At 42.6% G+C, this 25,246-nt stretch overlaps 1 protein-coding gene across 2 annotated transcripts in view; it reads left to right on the forward strand.

Moving 5' to 3' along the window:
• The first annotated feature begins 2,720 nt into the window (after positions 1 to 2,720).
• The window catches only part of si:dkey-34e4.1 (carboxyl-terminal PDZ ligand of neuronal nitric oxide synthase protein), a 48,993-nt gene continuing 26,467 nt past the window's right edge, over positions 2,721 to 25,246 (forward strand). The window contains exons 1-2 of one of the 2 annotated variants that reach the window (XM_047570428.1): positions 2,721 to 3,555; positions 4,926 to 4,997. In XM_047570428.1, coding sequence (XP_047426384.1) covers positions 3,451 to 3,555; positions 4,926 to 4,997 — 177 coding nt within the window. In that variant the 5' untranslated portion in view covers positions 2,721 to 3,450. The remainder of the gene's footprint in view (positions 3,556 to 4,925; positions 4,998 to 25,246) is intronic. The other variant, XM_047570429.1, reaches the window with a different exon arrangement.

Raw genomic sequence — 25,246 nt, forward strand, 5'->3', positions numbered from 1 at the left:
TAACTTGAAGTTGTATCACATACCAGCCACTGCCAGTCGCAGACGACTTTAGGTTGGATTTGGCGATTAAAAGAAACGACTGGAGTGAGACAATCAACTTATCAGGTCAGATTAATACTCTATGTAATGATTGCATCATCAGTTTCAGCCTGGATAACGTTACGGGATAGAGTAAATCGTGACTGAAATGAGGCTAAACTAATCGTTATTTAGGGTATTGTTTTTACACGTTAATGCTAATGCTAACCGCTAGCTAACGTAACGTTATTTGTGTTTCAGGGGTGCCCAAGCAGAAGTTGCATTTACTACGTTACCCTCCACAGTGGTGCTAGGATCTAGTCAACTTTTTTTAAAATAACACTCACTGTCTGGGGCAGTGAGTGTATTAGTATATTCTTGTCCATTCTTGCCAAAACAGTCAACTGAACTATGCTAACTTCCGTTTGCAGGCTATAGTATTTGAGATGTGTTGCATCCAGTTAAACCCCGCCCCTCAAAAAATGTCACATTGTTTACAAAGACCCCCACTAACAACATTCTGTCACCAGACAATGTAGTGCACATACTGTAAAACTAAACTTCATAACTCGCCATTTTATTTGTGTTTTCTGATGATTGATCATGTATTAATTTTCCAAACAATGCTCCACTGCAGGCCTGCACCCAAGCACCTGCCATTTTTCAGTCCTGGGTTTGGAGACTCAGTCTTTTCTGTCTCTTCACGCCTCAAAGAACGGTGTGATTACAAAAATTGGCTTCCGAGCAACAGCTGAACTGTGTGACTCACCGCAGCTCCATTCTGCTTTGAGGTTTTGGGTTAAATAGCGGATGATGAGATGACGGTGAGGAGCCATTTGATTTCACTGCAGCAGAGATAAATGAGACGCTGAAACACTGAGATGGGGAATCTCTTATTAAGCTAACGGACCGTTATGTTAGACTGTCTGACATCATTAGTCATAATGAGGAGGAAAAGTGGCTAGATCATCACAGAGACCATCTTTTTTAAAACCCTATATGTACTCTTAATGGATTGTACAAAATGTGCATAATTTTTACCAGCTCATACTTATACCTGTCTAATCCTGGTTGACACGCTAAATGTAAATGTCCAGGTATCCCATGACAACTGCTCATAAGGTCATACAGCTCAGGGCAGTCATCAAACAGTCGACTAATAAATTATTTTACAAGTTGGTACAAGTTAAAAACTTTGAAAAGTGACTTCAAAAATGGCAGAAGGGAGCTTTTTTAAGGGTTTAGCTCGTTGTTTCTGGTGTGTCCACGCATTACAACAAAATAAGCTAATCTGCTGCCTGCTATCTTCGACTCCACCATTCAGAGACGTATTGATCTTCTCCTCTAACTGTCCACCAGGAAGCCAAGAAGCATCCTTGGCAAAAACATTCAACAATTTCTTTAGAATTTTTCCCTCAACCCATCTGTTCTGTTGAGTAGACATTATATCCTGTGGGCTGGACTACAAAGATGCCTTCAAGTCTAGGTCATCACCAAACTTCCTCAGGCCTTTAATTCACCTCCATAAGATTTGCTGCAGCTGGATGGATGTGTAGTTCCTTTCCCAGTCTTTTAAACATTTGAAAACCACATCCTTCATGTTGAACTCCTCTTTCTCAGATTCTTCCTTGGATGTTTCTCTTTACATAAGTCACATCAGATACATCATAGTGAGAGGCATCAAACCTATGAGGTTGACTTCAGGTGTGGGACGACGCCAGGTTAAAGGACCATTTCATTAATCAAGTTAATAATAACAACCTGTCGGCATTTAATTAAAACTGCATTAGGTCAGCATTATCGCTCCCTCGCCTTGGCTGGAGGCATTTTCCCCTCACTTATAAAGCCTATTAGTTTTAATAAATCACCCTTTGAGCGCAGATTAGTGGGACTTCATTGCGGTGCTTGTGGGCTGCGCTCGCACATTAATAGACTCATTTAATTTCAAGCGATTAGTCCACATGTGTGCATCTGCTGCCTCTCAAGTGCGAGGTCACCAACTTATGACCTTTACTTTGGATTTAACATTGAAAGGCATCTGGAAACCTGGTAAGAATTATTTAGTAACTTGTGGTAAGTAACCAACAGAGGGCGCTGTGGTATTATTTTAGTGACATGTCTGAGAATTTGACTCAGAATTTTGTTCTACTACTAATAAAGGGTGGACACCCTTCATTAATAATGCTTTTGAAACTCTGTCTGGTATGTTCCACTTGGAGGATCAGTGTTTGTTTGGGCACACAAAGACCGGATGAAGCTCTATAAACATGTTTTTTGTTTTGTTTTGTTTTGTTTTGTTTTTGCATCAGGGCTTTAAACTGCACAGCAACTAATTTAACTACTAATTTAGCCTACATTAGACAAAGATACAATAATTCGTTTCTAATTACGAAATGAATGAAATTTAAATCTTTGCCTATCATAGAAAGTGGTGCAGCAAGTATTTATATTGTTTACTGTAATAAACAGTACTTTTAATGGTTATAAACTCTGCATTCAAAGAGGCTCTGGAAAAAAATGCTCTTAGAATTGTGCTATATGATTGATACTTTAATATTTTGATGGAGTTTTAGCTGTAATTTATGCAGTGAATCATATTCTATAAAATAAATAAAATAATATAAAAGTAAGTGCAAATGCGTGCAAATGCGTGCAGTAGTAAAGAAAAATGCCCAATATTTAGAAGCCTGTAGTAACATTTCAAACTCACTTAAACGCATCACTTGCCTGGACGCGTCTGTAGAGATCTTTGAAATCTGCCACTTCAAATTTAATTAGCTGCTATTTGCTTGTTTATTTTCTTTTAATTTCTGCAGAGTTCGCCCTCTTCAGTTACTCCACCTTGACCTCCCAGGATTCACTTTATCACATTTTCATATCCTGAGGGCAGGACTAACTTGTTTGCTGGCTTTCCTCCCAGCTCCGGTGTTGCGTCATGTTTGGGAACTTCGCTCCAATGAGGGACTCGCTTTGTGCTTTGTGGAGGGAGAGAGAGGGAGAGAGAGAGAGGGAGAGAGAGGGAGAGAGGCGGCTGCAGCGTTTCCACCAACAGGACGGGATCCAAAATACCCACATCACCTGCGGAGACGAGCTGGATTTCCCCCCGTGGTTTCGGAAACAGGCACCCTGCGCGGTTACAGGAGAAGCGCGCTCCGTGTGGAAAGAGATCCTGAAGTGGTTCTAGGTGATTTTGTATCAGGAAATAGAAATTAAAAAAAAAAAAAAAAAAAAAATGAGCGCGCAGTTTTGTCCTTCTTGAGGACAGGACCTTTGAAGCAACAACAATGGGCTGCGCCTGCACCGAGAGCTCACGCATGGAGCCGCGCTGCGCACACACATGGGGATTGTAGCGCGTCCGACGCAGGCGGAATTTGTCAGTTTAGTTGTAAAACAGTGTTTTCTGCGCTGAAGGGTCATCGGTCGGAGCCCGCGATGCCCGTGAGGAACAGGTACAACCTGGTGGACGATGTGGCGGACTCTAGGCTTCCGCTGCACAACGAGGAGGCTTATCAGCATGGGATTTATTTTCAAGCCAAGGTTAAAACTAATTCTTCCTTCTTATTTTTGACCCCGTTTAGCCACGCAGGCTTCAGAGAGTTGTTGTTGTTGTTGTCGGGGTGGCAGGTGCACTGGAGCCCTGCAGCTGGGATCATGAAGTTTGAACACATGGCAGCTTGAACACATGTGGTTTATCAGTGCAAGGATGCCATAGGATGTTGTTTTCAGCTGCTTTTCAAAAACACGAACATGCAAATGACTCAAAACTGGTAAAATTCAACCCTTATAAGTGATCTGAGTGTTTTTTGTGGTTTTCCAGAGTCATTGAATTATTCACCTCTCAGGGAAGCAGCCAGATCAGTTTTTAGGAAGGCTTTTTATAGATGGTAATGGCTGCTTTAATTTATTGATAGAATTGCAGGTTATTTTCCAGATTAAAAATCACAATTCTCCCACATTTTAGAGTAATAAACTGCTGTAAGATTAGGTCCAAAGGGTTTCCACTACCAGTCATATGAAAATGAGAAGGCAGCACTTCTCAAATTTCCAAAGCAGGAATCAGTGAACACTGATGAAGTGAGTAACTTTACATGTGTTTGTGTAGATTTGCAGTTTTAGCTGTAAAACCCAGTGGATGAAAGGGTTAAGAACGAGGGAGCGTCACTGGTTCAAGGTTCAAAGAGTGCTTGGATCTTGTATCTTATTGGGCCTCATCTTGGTTTGCCCCTCGCCATTTCTTTTTTTCTTTGGAGTATTGTCAGCACGTTCTTCCTTTAGATCTATAGCATGGCCTAGTTATCTGGTGTGGATGTACGTGCTCTTTGATAAAATAACAACAAAAATAAATCTGCTGCGATATACTGATGCAATTAAATGAATACAAAACAGAAATGATCTGAGTAAGCAATCAGAGCTGCGAAATTTTTATTTGAATGAAAGTGGTGGTAGCATCAAATGCAACACGGTCCCCAGAGCTGCTTAGTTACACATGTGCATATTCAAATATATGCAAGTCACAAAGAGCTTATTAATAAGGCATAACTTTGTCCTCTATATTGCACATTAAACATCCCAAATAGAGATGCACTAGCAGCCGTGCTGCAATACAAATATTAGGTTAGCTTTGAGATACCTGAGCTCCTCTCTGCAGGAGGAAACTCTGCTGTAGGTTTTGTTCATATTCTGTATTTTTTATTTTTTTTTGCCTTTTCAAAAGTCAAATATAGTTTCAGAGTTTCATCACAGGTTCCCCAGAGGCCCCTGGACTCGGCCTTGGCATCATCAGCGTATATATATTGTGGTGTTGGAAAAGCCTGAGTTATTTATTTGATAATATCACAGAGTTTGTCATGAAATATAAAGCTGTTGCAATATCTGACTCTGACCTGCGTGTGTGTGTTTCACGACAGTACGTGGGGAGCCTCGACGTGCCCAGACCCAACAGCCGGATGGAGATCGTGGCGGCCATGAGGAGAATTCGGGTAATGATTGAAAACGTTTTGTCATGTTTAGGACCTGAAACGGACTCGCGCAGCGTGTGCTGCGGCGGTGGCTACCCGGGTTGGAGGGGGACAGAAACTACCTTTATGACAACAACAGCACACAAAACACAAAGAGTGTGTTGCTGTCAGATGAAATCTGTGCTGGGGATGTAGTGACGCATGCACAGGCTTGGACAGCAGGGCACGACTTCTGACGTGGGAAAGCGGCGGAGGGATGAATTTTGCAGAAGTAATAAGAGCGAGGCGGATTGTGTGGCTTTCTTTGGTTCCTGTCTTTGCCCTTTCTAAATTTAGGGGTCACGGTTTGTGTGTGTGTGTGTGAGTGCATGGTGGCTCGTTCCTTTAATTAAAGTCAGTCTCTGGCTTATTATTATTGCATCGCGTTGAGCCGCACTTTGATTTGTTTGCTTTCAGCCTCCTGTTTACTTTCCTCTTGCCTCGCATTTCCTGTTCACACTATTGTATCATGTTCTGTTCTTTTTTTCCTCTTTAAAGCTGTATCACTGTTACTATGAGTATCATGTAATCATTGTTCCCTCTCCTCGTCCCAGAAGGGCTGTGGTTTCCTTCAGTAGCTCACACAGAGTAGCTCAGGATGGTTCTTCAATCTAAGTGTGACTCACTGGACTCAGACATGTCAGGGCTCTTAACTCAGGCGCCGAGTGAATATCCAAGTTCTTTTGAGTTGCTTAAAAGCCTCTAAAAAATGCATTTTTTTCCCAAGAAAAACATGCACATTTCTTTTGCTGTTTAGAGAAATCCCCCCGTGTTGTTTTTTTAAGATTATTTTGGCACCTGCAGTGTAAAGTATTGGGTTTGTAGGTGACTGCTGCGTTCGCTTTGAGTGTATAAAATTAGCAGAACCCCGGTGCGTGAAAGACACGAAACCCATTCACAAAAGTAGGTCTATGGAGCAGAGACAAAGCCAAGCTGTTTCCGAGCCAGTGTGTCAGTGTGAATGGGCTGAGTGTGCGGACGGGGGTCTCTTATTTCCTGGGTTTACCCGACTGCCGAATCAATGAGGTTGTAAAGTGAACATGATCATCAAGGTGATGCGCTGCAACCGCAGCTTTATGGGGAGGCAGGACATAAAACAGGAGCATGTACAGGGAGGCGTTTGATTGGAACAAGAAAACTGATCATTTCTTGCAAAGCAAACAAAAAAATAAAAGCTGTTGATTTTACATCAAAGTGAAATAATCAGATTTGCCATTATCTATTTATAATGTCCCTATTTAAAAATGCACATAATGCATCATTCCGGTTTATTTATGCTTGCGTTAACTCGGATGTGAGCTTGTGTATATTGACTTCCTTCCAGATCCAAAGAAAGCCTTGAATCAATAATGAATGAGTGAGTGTATGGAATGTATTTGTCTTTGAATAGATAATGAATAAGGCACAATGGTGCCTTTGGAAGTCTTTCGGTTTGAGCAAGAATTGCACAGGTTAGTCTAAAAAATAAAAAATAGAAAGAAAAGAAAAGCAACCTCTGATTTATTCATTCCCCATGTGTGTTTAAAGTAATCTCCTCTGACAGAGGCGAGATGTTACTATTTATAGCCTGAAGATATTACACTGACCGGTGCATGACTTTGGCTCTCAGCTGTCTCTTTGCAGTTGGAGCTTTACGAGTTTTGCTGAACAGCGGCCACTCTGGTCACAAGTGGGAACTGCATGATAATACCAGACTCGACCATTAGCTGTGATTTTCACACTCCTATCATGTAACTTCATGTCTGCCAGAGGTTCCTTGGTTGAACAAGATTAAGAGGAAACTACAGTTTGACAGCAAGTCTAGAATTATACTAATAGTACTAACGATTATACTAATACTCCCTTCAGATAGGGTCATGTCTACAAGATTAGTAGTTTTGCTAACCTTCTATTGTATTTATGTTAATCCTTATACTGACCTTCTTTTTTCTTTATAGTAACCTTTATGCAAACCTTCTGTTGGCTTTATTTTTAGGTAGTTTCACATTTATAGACTGTAGAACAGGGGTCTTTACACTGATAGATTAAGTTGGGACCCCCTATACACTATATGCGTTCTATATTAAACTGGACCTAGTGCTATTCATAAATATACATTATTATCATCATTTTGCATTCAATATGAAGCTATTCAAATAATACACAGATTCAAATAATATTTTTTATTTCAAACGTGCAACAGGAGTGTGGCCGTGCAACTATTGAGACAGCTCCTCTGTTGCTGAATGAGTAAAGTGCTGACTGAAAGATAATGTCTTGGATTCATTCAAAATTTTGGATGAAAAAAAAATATATATATATATATAAAAAGTCTAATCAACCAAATAGTTTGAGGACCTCCGCGGACCCCATAGGGGTCACAGACCCCCTGTTGTAGACCTATGCTGTAGAAAAATTGCAGGTCACATGTAAGGGATGGGACTAATGCTGATCAGACTAATGTTCAAGTGTTTGAGAAGTTATGTTTTAGTTAGTTACTAAAATACTTAAACAGGCTGTGACATTATGATGATTAACAGTAGACAGTGACAAGCAGTTCTGTCAGACGTTACATGGTCTGGTTTTAAATTCTGGCCTCGGTTTCACACGTGGGAAACGTTTTCATGCCAACCACTTCTGTTCTAGTTGAACCTTCCCACGCTGCGTCCACGCTGTGAATGAGAACACAGGAGCGTTTAATGCTAGACGTGCGCTTCTTTGTTTTTTAGCTTTTTTTGTTTTGTTTTGTTTTGTTTTGTTTTGTTTTGTTCATGAAGTCAAACGCAATTAGCTTTGTATAGATGAATATTGACTGGTCCTCCTGACTTTCTCCTCATCTCCTCATAAAAGCGGAGGCCTTTGCTTTAATCTGAGAGCGCGGGGGAACGAGCGGCTCCTCCGCAGAGCTGAGCGTGATTAAACAGAGTGAGGAATGAACCGGTGGCAGTCGGAGAAAGACTTGGAAAGTCCTGGAATCGAGGAGCGTTTGCGCGGTGGCTGGCAGCGGCGTGGCCGTTTCATCTCCCTCTGCTAATCTCTTTAGTCTCAGTCGATGAGAGAAATCAGGAGCTAACGTGAAAAAAAGGCGACGAGGCCTGATTATCTCCGTCCAAACAGTGAGTTTGACGGAGCAGAGGAGTCGCGCTAGTTGAGCCGAGTCTTACAGAACCCGCACACCTGCCATTCCCACGGCGAGGAAGTGAAAGACACAATTTCGGATCCTGTGGATCTTTTCATTTTTTTGTTGAGCGTTCTCTCATTATGGCTGACCGGCCCTACTGTGTTGGGTTTTTTAAGAGTTTGTTTCATTCAGTTTGACCAGTGGCATAGAAAGCGTGCAAGTGAGCGCTCACAGGCACGTCCGTTGAGTGTGCGAGCTCCAGGGCTTCATAATGGAGAGACCTTCTCTCACATTCTTGAAACCTCCACAAACGATTAACGAGGCTGAATACCAGAGGCTGGTGTCGCTGCGTCCGCATGGAAAGATTCTGTGTCTCGCATGGTTCACTGCCTCCTGAAAGGATGTGTGTCTGCACTGGAAATTCCTTTGGAAACAAACATGTACTATTTACAGGCGGCTACTGTCCCCTCACAAAAGGAAAAAGACTATTCTCCTCCTCCTCCTCCTCACACCCTGTCTATGTTCCCATCATCCCTCTCACTCTTTCTCTTACTTCCCTTTTTCCAACCCCTCCTCCCCCCCACACTGCTGTTTTCTTTCCATCCCCTCACTTTCCTTTGACCAAAATAGACCGTCTCGATTTAGCCCATCTCCTGCTATCTACTCAGTGCTGACAGGAATAGATTTTTAGTCTTGAGGGCAGGCTACGCCATGCTTCCCTTTGAATTCTGATCGGCTCTAATGGGATTTTAAGCCTCCCTCACTTGTCCGTCAGGATGCAGCTTCCTCCCTCTCGCTGCCAAGAGTCAGATTTCTGCGGCTTTTCTCTCTGTCTGCGTTTGTTCCTGCGTCTGTCTGGAACATCCCACGAGGAGGCACCTGCCTGGCGCGCGAGAGAAGACGGACCCCGTGCGTTTTTATTTATTTATTTTATTTTTTTTGGCGTTTCGGCATTTCGGCGTGGGTCCACTGAGCCGGTGCCGGTCTGTGGAGAGCTCGCAGATCTGTCAGTGTGGATCAGATGTTTGTGCTGTTGAGGGAAGACAACCACTCCGAACTTGTCAGAGAACGTGGCAGAAAGTTCTGCGCAAACTTAAGATTTTTCTGAAACTGTAGGTAAAAGTGTACGCCGATCAGGCATAACATTATGACCACCGACTTTGTTCCTGTAATTCATCTGTGAATGGACATGGGCCTCCTGAGGGTGTCCTGTGGTGTCTGGCAACAGAATGCTGTTAGTGGGGGGGCTTTGGGTCCTATACAAGGTATGCTTTGACGTCCCTGCTGCCCGGGGCCATGTCCCCCTGAGTGGCAACTGAATCCTGAGTGCTACATGTCTAAGTAAAGTTGTATTGTCACAAGGCGGTCAATGCCATTTACTTCTCCTGTCAGTGGTCATAATGTTATGGCTGGTGGGTGCACAAACTCGGCTATTACATCACATAGTTTCTATCAGGCCTGGGATTTTTTTCAACAAACACCCGTGAGAGCTGCCAAATCATTAAACTCAATTAAGGCGCCGGCGCTTGCGAAGCACGCGTGTTCGTTACGGGCCATTTTTCTTAACGTTCACTCGCACAGCTGTCAGTCATTCGTCCGTCGCTGAGGCCATTGTAAACAGATTTGACAGCTGCAAAAACATAAAGAATTCCCATAGAGCAACATAGAAATATCCTTTGAATTGTTATCCGCCACCAGTTCTTTTCAAATCCAGTTCTTTATGGGCAAATTTTGTCAGCCACCCATAACCAGTTCTAACCCCGAAGACACAAAACAAAGATTACGTGAGACTATCCATGGGTGTGATTTACATAAATGAGTCATTTCATTTGAAATGTACGGTTCGATCGAACACAGAGAGTCAAGCTGGCCAAACATGAGTCAGGGCCCAACATAAGCGGCTCCTTAATATCAATGAATTACATTTTTGCATAACAATTACAAGCCCTGCATGTCCCAGAAAACGGGGGCAGAAATGAGAGCACAGCTTAACTCCGGGGGGTCCTCCAGATCCATAACAAAGTGGGGGCGGTTGGTCAGCACATGTGTGAATGCGGGATATGCTGTATTTATGGAAGCATGAACCATAATGGGGAGGGGGGGTCTTTGTTTTCACTTTGTATTCATGCTAGCTTAATGGCAGATGTACAAGAGCATAGGAGGTGACCTATATGTGTGGTGGATTAGATGGGAGCTCAGAATGGGTGCAGCTCCCCCTTTGTTTGGCCAAACCGCAGCAGAACGGGGCTCAGGTTCTTCTTGGTTTAACGGTTAGTTCCTGGTCGGGTGGGTTGAGTAACACCAGGAAGGTGTTGTGGAAATAAGGGATGTTGCAGCACCAGAAAAGATCACATTGTTCGGACTGACAGTTTGCAGGAGGTGTGTCTGTACCACTGCATTCTAGTTTTAAGGAGCATTTCGTGACATGTGATGAACAGTGAAGATCTGCCTTTTCACTTGCAATGGACCATAGTGACCCATCATTTATACTTCGTCATTTATTTGGTCGACAAGTTTATCCTCTCCAAACCAGTTCAGTTTGCCTGAGAATCACCATGAAACATTGCTCTTTGTATAATGCGCTTTCTTATTTGTACACAATCCAGCAGAAACTCTTACTTTACTCAAGTTTATCACTTCTTCATTGATTGCGCTGATGTTTAGGGCTTTGCATCATCAAGCTTCTCAGGAGGTTTTGTTAAATCTTCATTCTTCTACTTGTAACCTCAGGTCACCTGGACAGAAACTGTGGTTCCCCACAACTGAATTTAAAGCACATATGTGCTTATGGAGATTTTATGTCCATGTGTTGTTTTTATGTCTCCACATTCTGTGGAGCAATTTATCTTCATCATCTTTATCTGGCAAAGATGCTACCAACCAACCACCTTCCTTCCTTTCTTCTTTCCTTTCTTGTGTTACTCTTTTAATTTAGGATATGTAAGTGTAAAAATTTGTATTCTTTAATTGGCTATTATAATAATTATGAATGTATATGTGATATTGGTTGATGTTCTGCATTAAATGCAGCTAATAGAGGTGATTTAGGCTGACTTGAAAGGGCAGAACATGACTGTGGCGATGATTTGGTGCTTGTGGGTGACAATATTCAAAATAAGTATTTGTGAAAAAAAGATTATTGTAGTGTTATATAATATTTAAGAGTGTATTTGCTTTTATGTATTCTCTTGCGAGGTATTTTTCTGCCGTGCTGCTGCCATTTTTTGACACTGGTGTGTGTAGTGGATAAATATACTGAAGGGACAGCCGGTCTTTTCTCACATGAATGGACAAGCGGGTGGCGAGTGTCTGTGCTGTGTCCGTCTTCTACCACTATCAGCATCATGTCAGGCGCGTACACCCAACGCACAGGCTTCCACTTTCATCTTCTACCCTGAGGTTGTGCCGTGCCTTTCGGTGCCACAATTAGTCAAGTCTCATATATACGTCGATGTCCCCGCGCTGCACCTAAAACCTCCCCATCCTCTTGAAAGCATTTAACTCAACCCTCCTACACAGCCTGAAGGTACATCTTCTTTATGGATATTCCCTGACCATTACACTCTGCAGCCTCGGCACGCAAGGTTGGGGAAGTCATGGGTGTATTTCTGGGCTCTTTTTCTAAAAATAAAGCGCTTGCACAAACTGATCAGCTCTGACATGTCCAACCAGGTCATCTGTGATAAGGCCGTGTTATTTTTTACTCCATTTTAGTTATTTTAGGGTATTTTAATATTTCAGCAGCTCGTGGTTACGTTCATAGTGCGAGGATGCCTGTGAGCCCTTATAAAGTCATTTGAACAGTCCTATAACCTGCTGTTAACGCCTGCTGCAAAGCCTTATCTGAAGAACAAACACAACATACAGGAACTGGAGGGACTTGCTTGCGTTGCATGTTTGCATGCATTGGACGGGTGTTGTTGGCGGACGTGCGCCTACACATACATTTATGTCTACATACACAATTGAGTTTACAACATACAGTGTTCTGTTAGGAAACTTTTGCACCTTGCATGTTTGTAGATGTTACTCAGACATGTACCACACAGCAAATCCCAAGAAACTTGTGAGCTTCTGAGGTGCTGGTAGAGGGATTGTGTTACCTTCAGACACCCCCGTCTCCGCTATCAGCGCCAGGCCAAACCAACTGGCTGCCGGCTGTAGCTTTAAATCTACAGCGCTGAAGGGAGGGTGGTATGGAGTCACTGCGGATTATGCTTTTTACAGCGCATCACCCAACACCCTGTTGCAGAGTCACGCTTTGTTCCTCCTCCCCAGATGATTATCAGTAGGCACTCGCCACTGCTGACTGGGAACGCTCCACAAGCCTTGTCCTTTAAGATATTCCCAGTCAGGCTTCAACAAGTTGGACCTTGTCAAAGTTGCTCACGTCTCTAAACTCCCCTATTTCTCCCGTCGCTCGGTATTTTATGACCAAATGGCTTGTTTTATGCATGTCAGTCGTAGCTGTACGTTGTGTTTGAGTTGCATGGTCGCATGCTGACATACATACTAAACTAAGATATTAGCATCACTGTGGTTAAGCCTCAGAGCCCTGACATAGTATATTTTAACATGGGAGAGGAAGGGGAACTATTTCTTACCATCTGTATCTGTTCTGTGCACGATAAGAGCCACAGCGGTTCGTCTCCTTCGTCCCCTTTTTGCTGCTTCAGATCTGAATTTGGTGATTTCCCTGGTCATCCCGATTGACCCAACAGAGCGATTAGATTTGTTCGACTGCACGGTTTGCCTCGGCAGGTCTTTTGATGAATGGCTCTGTTGTGCTCTCACTCCCGCTCGCTATTATTCTGCAGCTTTGAGTTAACCGCAAATGTCAGGCCGCCCCTCGGGTCTCCTTGGAAACACGTCGCACTCGCACCAAATCGTCTCAACTCATCCCCGGGTTTCAGGATGGAAAGTTTGGCCTGGTTGTAGAATCTACGGGGTTTGATGCGAACACGTGTGATGAAAAGATATGAAAAGATGCTTGTGCGGATCACTCTTGTGCCTCCAAAACAGTTGTGAGTTATCAGAGAATGGACATGGGCCTTCTGAGGGGTGTCCTGTGGTGTCTTTGTCTCCTAAGGGTTGAGAGGAGGGGTCTCTGTGGATCATCCTTCAACACCTTGTGCTGCTCTTAACATTTTTTTAGGTTTTGCGTGTGCATCTGTGTCGGGCTGCATCCTGCTGTGCGTGGCTGCTGCCATCGAGGAGTGTCATTGCTGTGGGGTGCCTATTCTGGTCTGGGTGGGTGGTACATGTCTAAATAACATCCACACAAGCGCCAGGTCCAAAAGCTTAACCTAACACTGCATTGTCACAAGATGTTATTCACTTATCCTGGCAGCGGTTTAAATGTTGTGGCTGATCGGTGCACGTTCTATCGTCTGCATTTCAATTCAAAGTTTACTTAAACAAAGAAAGTAATTGTCTTTCAGTTTTGGAAGAAACACAAAGCTCAACGTCTTCATTCATATTTACGCAAATTCGCCGCTGCATTTTACTGCATGTGCATTTTCCCTATTAAAATAAACACGTGTTAGGTTTGTAAGTTGTGCGTCTCAGCCTGGCAGCTTCCTTTCTTAGCATGAGAATGCAGATAAACTGGGCCTATTGTATTACGGTGTCGTTTGTTGGATAATGATTGAGGAAAGTGCTGCAGGCTTTTGAGCTGGCAGGATGGGCTGCCCTACTTCTAAATGTGATTTGGAGTTTGGAGTGCGTGTGTGTGTGTGTGTGTGTGTGTGTGTGTGTGTGTGTGTGTGCGCTTTCTCTCATCTTCTTCCAGTGTGCTACATAGAAAGCCTCAAGGTCTCGTTCCCCCATTCAAACTGTTCAGCATCCCCACACACTCATTCTCTTTTTGTTTCACTTCCTTCATGCCTCTTTCATTGTAGCTACCTTTACTCTGTGTTCGTTTAAACGTGCAGGAGGCGGTTGGGGTTTAAAAGCTTTAAGCTCTAGTTGATGTTAAGTCGCCGTTGACAACCTGGTGTCAGAAACCTCCAATAGTCTGTTACCTATACTTTCGTCATAATTTGAAGGAATAGTTTAACAAACTTATTATATAAACTTATTTAATGTGTTGAGTTTGACTGATGTATAGGTCATTTATGCCTCTTTTAGCTTTATTAGCTTTCATCCTGTTGAGGGCCCTGTCATTGCTCCCTATTATTCCCTAATTTGAAAAACGATCCGAGAGCAAAGTGCTGCTGCCCATCCCAATGACTGCTATTTACTGCTATCACCAACAGGACAGCAGTGTCCAAATGACAGGGCTAATGTGACTGTCACTCAACATGTTGGCCTCAGAGTGGATCATATTCCTGCCTGGCAAACTCAAACCATGCATTAATGTCTATTAGAGAATGGCTTTTTTTTCCATAAATGACATGAAATAAGAGCTACTTTGCGTTTGGGGATTGAAAAGACAAAGAATGACGTGGTGTTTTTTATGCCGTGTGATTTCCTTTGCTTTTATTCATCCAACAAACAGCTCTGCAGTAAAAGTTTGAAAAGCAGTTTGGCCGCATCCATTGTTATCTTTCCTCGCGTCAGCCCATCAGGGCAGAAAAACGGAATGGATAATGAGGGAGGAGACAGCCCATAAGCCGCCTAATCGCATGCACTGGAGGCATTAGCATATTTTTGGAGCGGAAACTCGGTTTCCTGAACTTTGTACTTGCTCGTGTTTTCTTATGCTTCCTGAATAATTTGATCCCAACTGGATTTCAGTGTAATTTTTGCCTTTGACTTTTATTTACTATTTTTATGAAGCCCTGATCTCCTCAGATTCCTTTGTTCCTGTCTGTATGCTTCTGTCTTCCGTCGCCATCACTTTCATTAGGTGCATCGGACAAGTGCAGGAGCGTTTTGTGCCATTTCAGCATTATCCCGTTTCCATTGTTCTGCATCCATTATCGTTGCTAACTGTTTTGCCCCACCTTCACCAACAACCTTTGGTCACAGTTACAGGGAATACTACTGAAGTAGGAGTTTTCAACTGGAACACCCCCCGAAGTCGAATTTTCTGCTCAGAAAGTCGTAGAATCCTCACCACCCCCGAGTTGAGTTTCCAAGATGGCCGCCCTGTGTATAAACAGTAGTAGAAGCTCCTGTAATATTCTATTCATTAGCACTTCTGATTAGTTTTTATTGCATGAAATCGGTCGTATAGACAGTATTTTTCCACATACATATGTTGAAATGAAGTTTTTCATGTGTTACATGGGAACTACCACCCCATGTTGCACTAACAGCGGCTAAAAGCAATAGCCTGGTAAAACCAAAACAGCTGCGAAACACCATCGTGGCAAACTGTGATTAATAGTGTATTTTCTCCTACATACATACAAACAATTAAAATAATTAAATTAAACACACTTTTGAATATTTTTACAAATTTCTTCCTGGTGTGGCCTTGTAAATTTCATCACTGCAAATAGTTCTAATAAAAAAAGTCATGAGTTTGTTCAAGTTATCTGTTCAATTTACAATTTTTACAATGTGTGTGGCTTAAATAGTCTAAATTTAGTTTAACATTGTAGCAATAATTTCAAGAATTTTTTAAAAACTTTAATTTCACTCTGCACTCAAAAAATGTAATTATTGACCACACCAAGGTTATATTCAAACAAGGCTTTCACTGACGCAGCCATCTAGTTCTCACACTTCTGTAACTGGAATGCAGATAACTCAGGTGTGACGCCATTCCTCCTGCCAAAAGACAGCGCCATCATTCCTGGAGGACTGAGCTTCCTGTTCAAATACATAACTGAACTGGGGAGGAGGGGCTATAGTCGATTATGCAAACTAACGTTGTGGCACTATGGACGAAAATGTGAGTCTGTCAGTCCAATTTTGCCAAACACTCATTGTCCCCAAAGGATGAAGTGTCTGTTTTGTACTTTTATGGGAAAAAAAACTATTGACATTCAGTCGTACTTTCTCTTGTTAATTATAAAATATTTTTCTGCTATCGCATGCGCGTTAGCATGTTAGCAACCTTACCTTAGCTGAACTAGCATGGCTGTAGACTTGTAGTCTTGGTAATAGATAATAACTGGATCATGGATAATATCTGGATAATAACACAAAGGCAGCGATCATCTTGGCTGTCACACTGCTTACTGAACACAGCTCATCTGCAGTAAGCCCTTTGATTCTCCACAATAGGCATTCAGTGTTTTTGATTCATTTGATTGCCTCTAATCCGCTGCAGCGTTTTACTGATGGAGATATGATCACACAGAGCCTGTGAGGACCAATCGAATGAAAACACAAAATAAGCTTCCTGATTAGTTTAATTAAATGCAGCGCAGGCCACATTCAGTAGCTTTCTGTGCCTGCCTGCGTCTGCACTTGACTCGCTGCTGTTTCGTCCTGCTGTTATTTTCCACACACGGTGTGTCGGTGCCTTTGATACGAACGGCCCACTTGGGTGTGAGTGCATATTAACCTCGACATGCAGGAGCAGCAGCAGCAGGTTGAAATAAAAATGCAGACGGCATTAGCCGAAGAGGAGCTGTCATTAGTCAGTGCCATGCGACTTTTCCCTTTGCCCAACCTCGTGTAGGCAGACACGCTGTTGCCGGTGTAGTGGGCTCACATGAGGAGCTGTTTCAACCCTCTCAGACAAAGATTTAAGCTACTCATGTTTGAGCTTTATGAAAGCTCCCTCGCAGTCTTAAAGCCTCTTCAAAGTGGGGGTTTTGGGACATGTTTGCATGTAAGGCACAGATGGCAGACCTGACTCACACCCCACGTTCACCCCTCTAAAACAGGGTTAGCATGTGGTTAAGCATTGACCTCAAACCTGGCATTGTTTTATAAAGTGGTTCGTCACCTACTTCATTATCCCTGCCTGAATTCATGTCGTCTTGTACATGTAGTCTCCATTCGCATTTCCTTTTGTGAGGCATGTTCAGCTACACTATGTGCTCTATGGCTCTATGAATCATTTTCTCTAATCTCCATCTAAAACCTCAAAATCATGACCTTGAATTAGGGTTTATGATGTTAGCTATATCAGTGTAAACCTCCTAACAGTATCCAGTATGGATGTAGATCAGCGATGTAGCCCCCCTCCTGCACTGGGTGCTAAGGGGATTTTATGGCCTGCGATCTGACAGCGTTCGCCCCAGTAATCCTATTACTCTGATTGCTGCTTTGCCAGACTACTGCATTGGACAGAGGCACACTCAGCATCTCTGCATCACTGTGGCCCATGCTATATTCTAACCTCTCTCCGCAGGATGCTCTGTTGCACCGGTGCCCGTCCCTCCGTCCCTTATCATTTTTACATTGCACTTTCAGTTTTTATTGGTGAATTTTTTCGCCCTTGAGGACGTCTTTACTACCATGTACACCATGTACCACTGGCGTCGTTGGGCCTATTTTAGGGGGACTGAAGCCTCCAACATCACTGAAAATCCAGTCCACGTTTTCCCTGCAAACTTGCTTGCACCTGGTATCTGCAGCTTGTGTGCACCTTTGAAGTGCACAGAGTTGATAAGGATAGATATGAGAAAGCTTTATTAAGACAGTAAGTCACTGCTGGCAGAAACAATCAGTTAGCTCTAGCCCCCAGCTAACAGCAGAAAGCCCCGTGTAATTAATGGACCAAATGATCCCTGTTTGACAAAAGTGTGAAAAGATACATTCAAGCTGTAAAAGAACGCTGCTACTTAGCTCGCTAGTTAGCCTGAAATCCATGGTCCTGGTCGTTTATAGAGTTAAGTGGGCACTCTTTGTTTCTATCTTTGGGGTGATGTCCTTCTAGAGTATCAGCTGTGTTTCTAACTTTTTAGCTGTGAAATGTGCTCACGCGCTACGTTCGCTTACATTCTGTGCACCTCCTGGGGGCTGAGCCTCCCGTGTCCTTAAAACCTAGTGACGCCCCTGCCATACGCACTGATCAGGTATACCATTAAGACCGCTTTTGTAATATTGTGTAGGTCTCCTTGCTATTGGGTTTGGTTTGGTCTAGGTCCAAAAGTTTGTCACAAGATGTTATTCAATGTTATTTACTTCTCCTGTCAGTGGTGTTAATGTTGTGGCTGATTAGTGTATCATACAACACATTGTTTAACCTCAATGGATCCAGCAATTTGTACAGATCATACCGGTCAAACTGGGATATGGTGCATCTGTTGTGCAGGTCAAAGCCTTAGACTCTCTGTCCCTGTTGTGTTTATTGGGCTGTTCCTGATCGATTTTTACTGTGTGGCGCGGCTGCAACCATGGTAAACTGGGTGGTATGTGTCAAAATAACAGGAATGCTCAGCAGAACGGGCAAGTAGAAAATTGCCTTCTAACGATACGGCCAGTGTTATTACGGTAACTCCATCCATCAGCGGTTGTTAATGGCTGACCGGTGTTTACCCACGGCTAAATCAATCAGGCATGTCGGGCCAATGAAGGACTTAATAAATGATACACAACCATTTGAAACCTCTAGAAAACCGTGGCAGGCATCACTGTCAACACAGCTGACATCAAGTTATTAATTATGATCATTTGTAGGGCTACGACTCTGATTATTCTCCTCATCAATCAAAATTGCAGCTTGCGTATCTCTGAAGAAAAGCTCGATCTAAAGCAGTGGGTAAAGCCTGAGTTATACACTCAATACATAAGCAGTCAGTGTAGATCTGGGTCTATAGAGACGTTAACACTTCATGCCGTAATAGGCAGTGGAATTAATCGCCAGTCGGGACTCTACACGTTGGTGCTTCCCTGGCTTTCCTCCATCTTTTTAGACGTCACGACACGCCTTATTCCTTTATGTCAAAACATGTTTATGCCCATCTGAGCCCTTTTGTCTGAAACGCAGATGAGATTTCAGTGTTGCATCACTTCGGATGTGGGCTCTTCTTGAGTTAAGAAATGATAACCTCGCCCCCTGCTGCACCTTCTGCCTGTTTGTCATTGAGAGTAAGTGTTTGGCATGCTCGGGTTGTACCTTTTGCATTTCCTCCGCGTCCCGTGCGACTAACCCCAAGTAGCTGCCGTCAGCTCTCCGGGACCGGCTGTCCTTTCAGTGCGCCTGTCAGCGGCTCACTCAAGCGTGGGTCCATTCGCACTGCGAGGGTGCCTGCCTGGGCTCGCACCGGGCCTTGCTTTTACAAACCTGCATCAAGTGTAGTTGATACCTCTGCAAAAGGTACCCACATCACACTTGGGGATTTCTATTTGTGGCGAGCTTTCATCCTGACCCCGCCGCTTTGACGTGATGTGGAAGGACAGTGCGATGACCAATCAAGTGTCCCGCATATAGTCCGGTGTGTTTTTGTCGCTCCTTCTCTGCTTCTGCATTTTAACCCAGACCGTGATTGATCAGTTCTGCCTGTCAGCCGCTACAAACAGACTTGAAGTGTAAGTAATGCAAGTCATTTATCTTAGAAAAAATCACAGCTGTAGCTCCCAGACGGAGCTGGTGTCAGTGCCAGCTGTGGTTGCTGATCTGTTCGCCGGAATCGTCACTAAAGTCTAGAATAACGCGGCGGAGAGAGGTCAAAAGAAAACCACAACCGAAATAAAGCTATTCACTCAACTCAACTTGCAGCTAAAATAATTCACGATAAATGCCACAGTTTTTCCACAGCGTACGAGTGAATTCCAGTGTTGCGTATAAGCCTGCTGCCACAGAGAAACCCCCATTAAGCAGTCTGTTAAGCGGGCTGCTTCCTGTTAGCACCTTCTCTCCCTAAGGAGACAACTGCTGTTGCTCACTGGAAGCTGCCAACAAGCTAAAGCCCGGGAGACAAATCCATAATATCTTCACGCAGGGAGAAGCCATTAACCGTTGGTACAGATAGTCAGCAGCTGGCACAAACACACCTCTTTCTTTTTTTTTTTTTTTTTTGTATTTTTATTCTTCTCTTTATCCAGCTCGCACATAGAGCAGCCAGTGTGCAGCAAAACAAACTCCCCCTCAGTTCCTGATCTAGGCCAAGGTGATTGTCCTCGGCCACCGTCGAGTAATTGCTCCCTCATACTCGGAGTCCTGCTGACTAATGATGAGACGCGCCAGTTCACTCAGAAGGTTCAGGCGTCTCTGCCGTCATGGGAGTCACTCCGTCCTCCCTGTCTGGCCAAGAACCCGAGAGGCATTTCTAACAACAAAAAAGCACCACTCACTCTGAGAGTAGCAGGAATGATTAAAGCTGGTGCTTGAATGATTTCGCTGCTCAGAAAAACAGACTTGGCAGTTATATTTAATAGATTCGCAAACTTCAAATTCAAATCATTTCTCAGTACTTTGATTTCCAATAAATCTTTTTTTATTTTAATTGCCCGACCGTTGAGCAGCTGTTGTGTTTCTCAGCTCGGTTCTGCTTCCAACAGTCACCTCTTTGTGCACCGAATTGGGGAAAAAGGCAGTTAAATTCCATGGAACTCCCCAAATCCCGGGAATTATAATGAAGGGGTTGCTAGGTTGCAATCTATAGGGCCTATTGTGGACTCCTGTATGGATTCAGTACTACAACAGAGAGCATCAATGACCCACAATGCACCCTGCATTCCACTGCTTTTCAGGACTGCTGGATGGAGACTGGGGGTTGCCCTTTATTTCTCATTCCACACTTCGGTTTAGCTAAATCTAAATCCTCCTCATTTGCTCATTCTAAAAATATCCTTTCGCAGCAGTTGGAAAACAAATGTGTCCTTTTCCAGCTTTTCCTTTTCAGTCTCTGTTGAACCCAGACTTTCAAGCATGAAGCAAATGCAATTAACTGTAGGACTCGGTGGCCTTTCATTTAGAGGTTTTTTTTTTTGGCAGGTACCATTTAGAGCCGGGGGATTTATTTACAGTAACTGCAGCATAATTGCTTCAGCATAATGGCTGCAGACCCGGGTCCTCTAGGAAAACGGTTGGTTGCTTTGAGTCTTCAAGTAATAAGATCCACTTGTGTTAGACGTTTGTGAATCCATCTCACAATTACCATTTTGAGATGGATTATGAGTAGAGATAACCAGTTTATTTGAAAGTGGGTACTTGGAATTTAAATGCTGAAAACACATCTGCCCTTATTCTTTTACGATATTTTGTTGGATAATTTGTTTATGGTAAATTCAAAGATCCATATTAGCCCCATCCTATCTTAGAATAAATATTCAAAGAAGAGACAAAAAATGGCCTTGATTGACCCAAAGTTAAATAAAAAATAAATACAATAATAAACATTTTTCTTTTTTCTTTTTTTTAGATAATATACAGGTTATAAAATGATTATAAATTTTACCTAATAGCTGGTCAAGATAAACAGTCATGGATCAAAGTTTTATTAGGGGCTATCAGTCATTCCCAAGAGGCTAAGGTGCTGAAAGTATGTCTCCCCCTTCTGGTAGTTAGAGTAACTACACAATCCCCATTGATTTGTTTGTGTGTTGTGAAGTTCCTCAGTCCCTTCTCTTCTTTCAGCGACCATTGATTCATTTAATGTTACTACGTTACTGTAATCCCTTCTGTGAGTTTAGTTTTTTTTAATTTTTAGGCAGCGGAGCCCAGTCGAATTTCAAGACTCATTTATTGTTATTCGCAGAATCCGAGTCACATCCGTAACTACCAGTTTTCCCACATTGGCTTTGTCGTGCTCATAGTTTGTGTTGCTACAGTTGCTTCCCTCTTCATATCTGTCATTGCTAGTTGATCTAAAAACTTAGAAACAGGAATGCTGCCACAGACCTTGTATTTAAATCTTTGTTAATACTTCAACATATAAAGACACACTGAATCTAACAAATGTTCACATATAGAGAAAAGATGAAGCAACAGTGATTACATTGTTGCTTCACTCTTAGCTGATTATACATGACACAAAAAGACCGGTCACACCGTATCTTATTGTTTTGGCTCGCTCAGATATTACTAATAAAATGTGAACAGCTTTTGTTCCTGTTCTTGCGACGTGTTTGTCTCCGTATTAAAGCAGCTAACTTAAATGTCCTACCGAGAGCCCGGTCTCCCTTCCTTATTTTGCGCACATAGCAGCAGCAGCCATCACTATTCTGTCTGACACGTTCATAATAGATTGCAGAGAGGATTGAAATTTGTTCCGCTGTCTGGGAAGACTGATGAGTCTGACGGCCTGAATGCACACGTCCAGACTGAGAAAGAGTCTGTTTGCTTTCATCCTGCACATTCCAGTGGCCCCGCAGTACTCAGCATCTTAAGCACAATTTAAGGTTTTGGAGAAGAACCTTTTTAAGAGTTTCAGAACTTAAAGCCTGTGTCATTCTCTTGCCTGTTGAATCCAAATATTAGTCACTGATTCTGCACAATTCCAAAAGTCCAAATATAATTTCAAAGGTTTTTGAATCCTTCACAAGAATCCTTCTTCCCTGGAATGTTTTTTTATACCTTGCTGAGTGTTTTCAGTCCTGACATGCTGGGACTTCGGGGAAACTCGCATCGTGAGCTTTTAATTGTTTGTTCGGCTGTTGACACCAGGAAAAAAAATCCCCGTAACAATACAAGTGCATTAAAAACCTAAATATTTCAAAACACTTTGCACTTAAGCAAAGAAAATATAAAAATTTCATACTTCGCAATGAAGTTGCAAAATCCCATTTTGCTTCACCAGAACGCCGGCATAACCTGTGAATTATAAAAGAGCTGCGTGAGTGTTCTGACATCGTTCTTTAAGTAAAGGTAGTTCAGTCGCCAGCTGGTGCAAGTGTGTGTTAGAGCTTGGAGTGCGTCCCTCTATGTACGAAGGGGGTTATTTTCACTCATTCGTATATTAAATTGGTGACTTTAGCGCTCTAGACCTGACAAAAGTTCTTACTTTATGTTGGATTTGAGGTTCTATACTTTGAATTTGATTAGATTTCCATCCAAATGCTTTTTGGATTGTCGCTTGGCTTGGTGTATGTGGTATATGAAGAAAGCTCCTCTAATTTTCACTGCCTTGTACATAAACCAACGTCTCTGGCTAATCATCATATAAACATGAGGAAAATGGGGCGTATAGTCACAATTGCTCTAAAATTAATGGTCTCCAGAGGAAAATGAATGGTTAGGTTAGTCCGATAGTGTCCTGTGGTGTCTGGCAACAGAATGTCGTTAGGTCTTTTGGGTCCTATGAGTTGATTGGAGGGTCCTCTGTGGATCATCCCACAGGTTGCATCCTGCTGGGGATGACTGCTGCCATCAAGGAGTGTCATTGCTATGAGGTGGGGGTGTCTGGTCTGGTCTAGGTGGGTGCTACATGTCTAAGTAACATCCACATGAATGAATCCCATTTCATTGTCACAAGATGGTCGATGTTATTTGTTTCTCCTGTCAGTGGTCATAATGCTGTGGCTGATTGATGTATTTCTGTATGAATGTTCAAAGAAGTCTCGTGGCTTTGATTGAAATGTTTCAGTAACAATTAAACTCGTGCCAGTGAAATTTGGTTCGTGAATTCCACTTTCCTTCAGCATTAATTACTTTGGGGATCTATCAGGTTAGACTTTCAGCTTGTCCAATTCCGGTCTATGAACACCAGCCTATCTTTCTCAACATGAGTGGGTGTTTGCACGGGCTTGACAAGCCAACTGCAATAGAGACAAATTAATTTCAGCACCTGTTTTTTTTTTTTTAATTTCACTCTCTCCTTTCATCTACTACAGCACGATCCTTCTTTTTTTCCTCCATTCCCCCACTTAAACCCCGGCTAGCGTCTCTCCCAATCTCTTTCTCTCTAAACCTATTCTCTACTTAATCAGCTCTCTCAGGACCTAGTTCTGTATAATTAGAGACTGAAACTTTAATCACCATGGATCCAGGGCAGGGAGAGCGGGGCGTTTTGAATAGACACAGATCACGGAAGAAAGAACGACGGAAACAGACAACCTCATAAACTAATAAAACCCAAACTATGTCGGGATCACGTCTGGTACGTCTCGACTATATAATTCTAATTGTTCATTGTTGGAGCTGGATTAAAAAGGTCACAGCTTCCAGGAGGTCCTTACATAACAGCAGCCGTCTCCTTCTGTCTCTTTGTTTCTGCTCACCTTTCCTGTCATCCTCTCTCTTTTATTTTTCAAGGTTGTTTCCACACGGGCATTAACATAACATGTCATATCCTCTGTTTTTCTTTCTTACTTCTTCATCTGGCTACAGACCATTGACTTTGATGTACGTCATATTTTTGTTTTACCGTGGTTCACGACTGGACACTGATTGTTTTCTGGGTCTTTTTTTAAGATTTATGTCGGCCACGGTTTTACACGCCAGACGAACGTCTCTCCACTCTCCGCCTCCGTCCAGACACCGGTATCGTTTTCTCCTGATCCAGTTGTTTTATTGGCTCAGAGTGAATTCATTAATCACTATGCACATTCGATATTCCACTTCATTCAGCTCGGTTGCAGTTTGCTCCGTCGCACTATTGTGAATTGAAACAAGCATGCGGGCTTGGAGATGCTCTTGGTGCTTAAATAAATCAGCTGTTGCACATTCAGAACGAACCAATCACAAAGTACCATTCAATGGAGGTTTTTGTCAAGTGAGATCATGAAATAGTAAGAGATTAGAGGAATTATTTGTTCTCTTGCTTAGTTTGAGATGAGAATATTGACTAATTAACCACCTGTTTTTTACACTTTCATACAGATTTAAACAGGATTAGTTGGATTAGTTTATAGGTACTATACGTGGGTATTGGCAAGGACTTCACGATACGATACATATCGCGATACTTGAGTCACGATACGATACATTATTGCGATATTAAGATATTGCAATATATCGCAATATTCTACATAGGTCACTGAGAAATTTTAAATACAGCTCAAAACACAAGTTGTATACATGTACATCAGATGACTTCAGTGATAATTCATTGGACAAGACATTTAAAATAGATATTGTATTGGAAGAAAAAGAATCACGATTTATTGCCATATCGATATTCTTTCCCACCTCTAATAGGTACTGAAATTTTTATGTTCAGATGGAGCCAGGCAGGTTTTAACAGTGAAATCAGTCTATTAATATTAAGCTAGCTTTTAGTGTGCACTAAACAATCAAGTTTCTAAACCTGCAATCTTTCCTCTGCAGCCGACCTGGCGTGGACCACAGTGGGAAACGAGGTTAATCGCTCAAAAGTCAAACGCTTGCATTTTGCGACAT

This window comes from Mugil cephalus, chromosome 19 (genome assembly GCF_022458985.1).
Source record: "Mugil cephalus isolate CIBA_MC_2020 chromosome 19, CIBA_Mcephalus_1.1, whole genome shotgun sequence".
Taxonomy (NCBI): domain Eukaryota; kingdom Metazoa; phylum Chordata; class Actinopteri; order Mugiliformes; family Mugilidae; genus Mugil; species Mugil cephalus.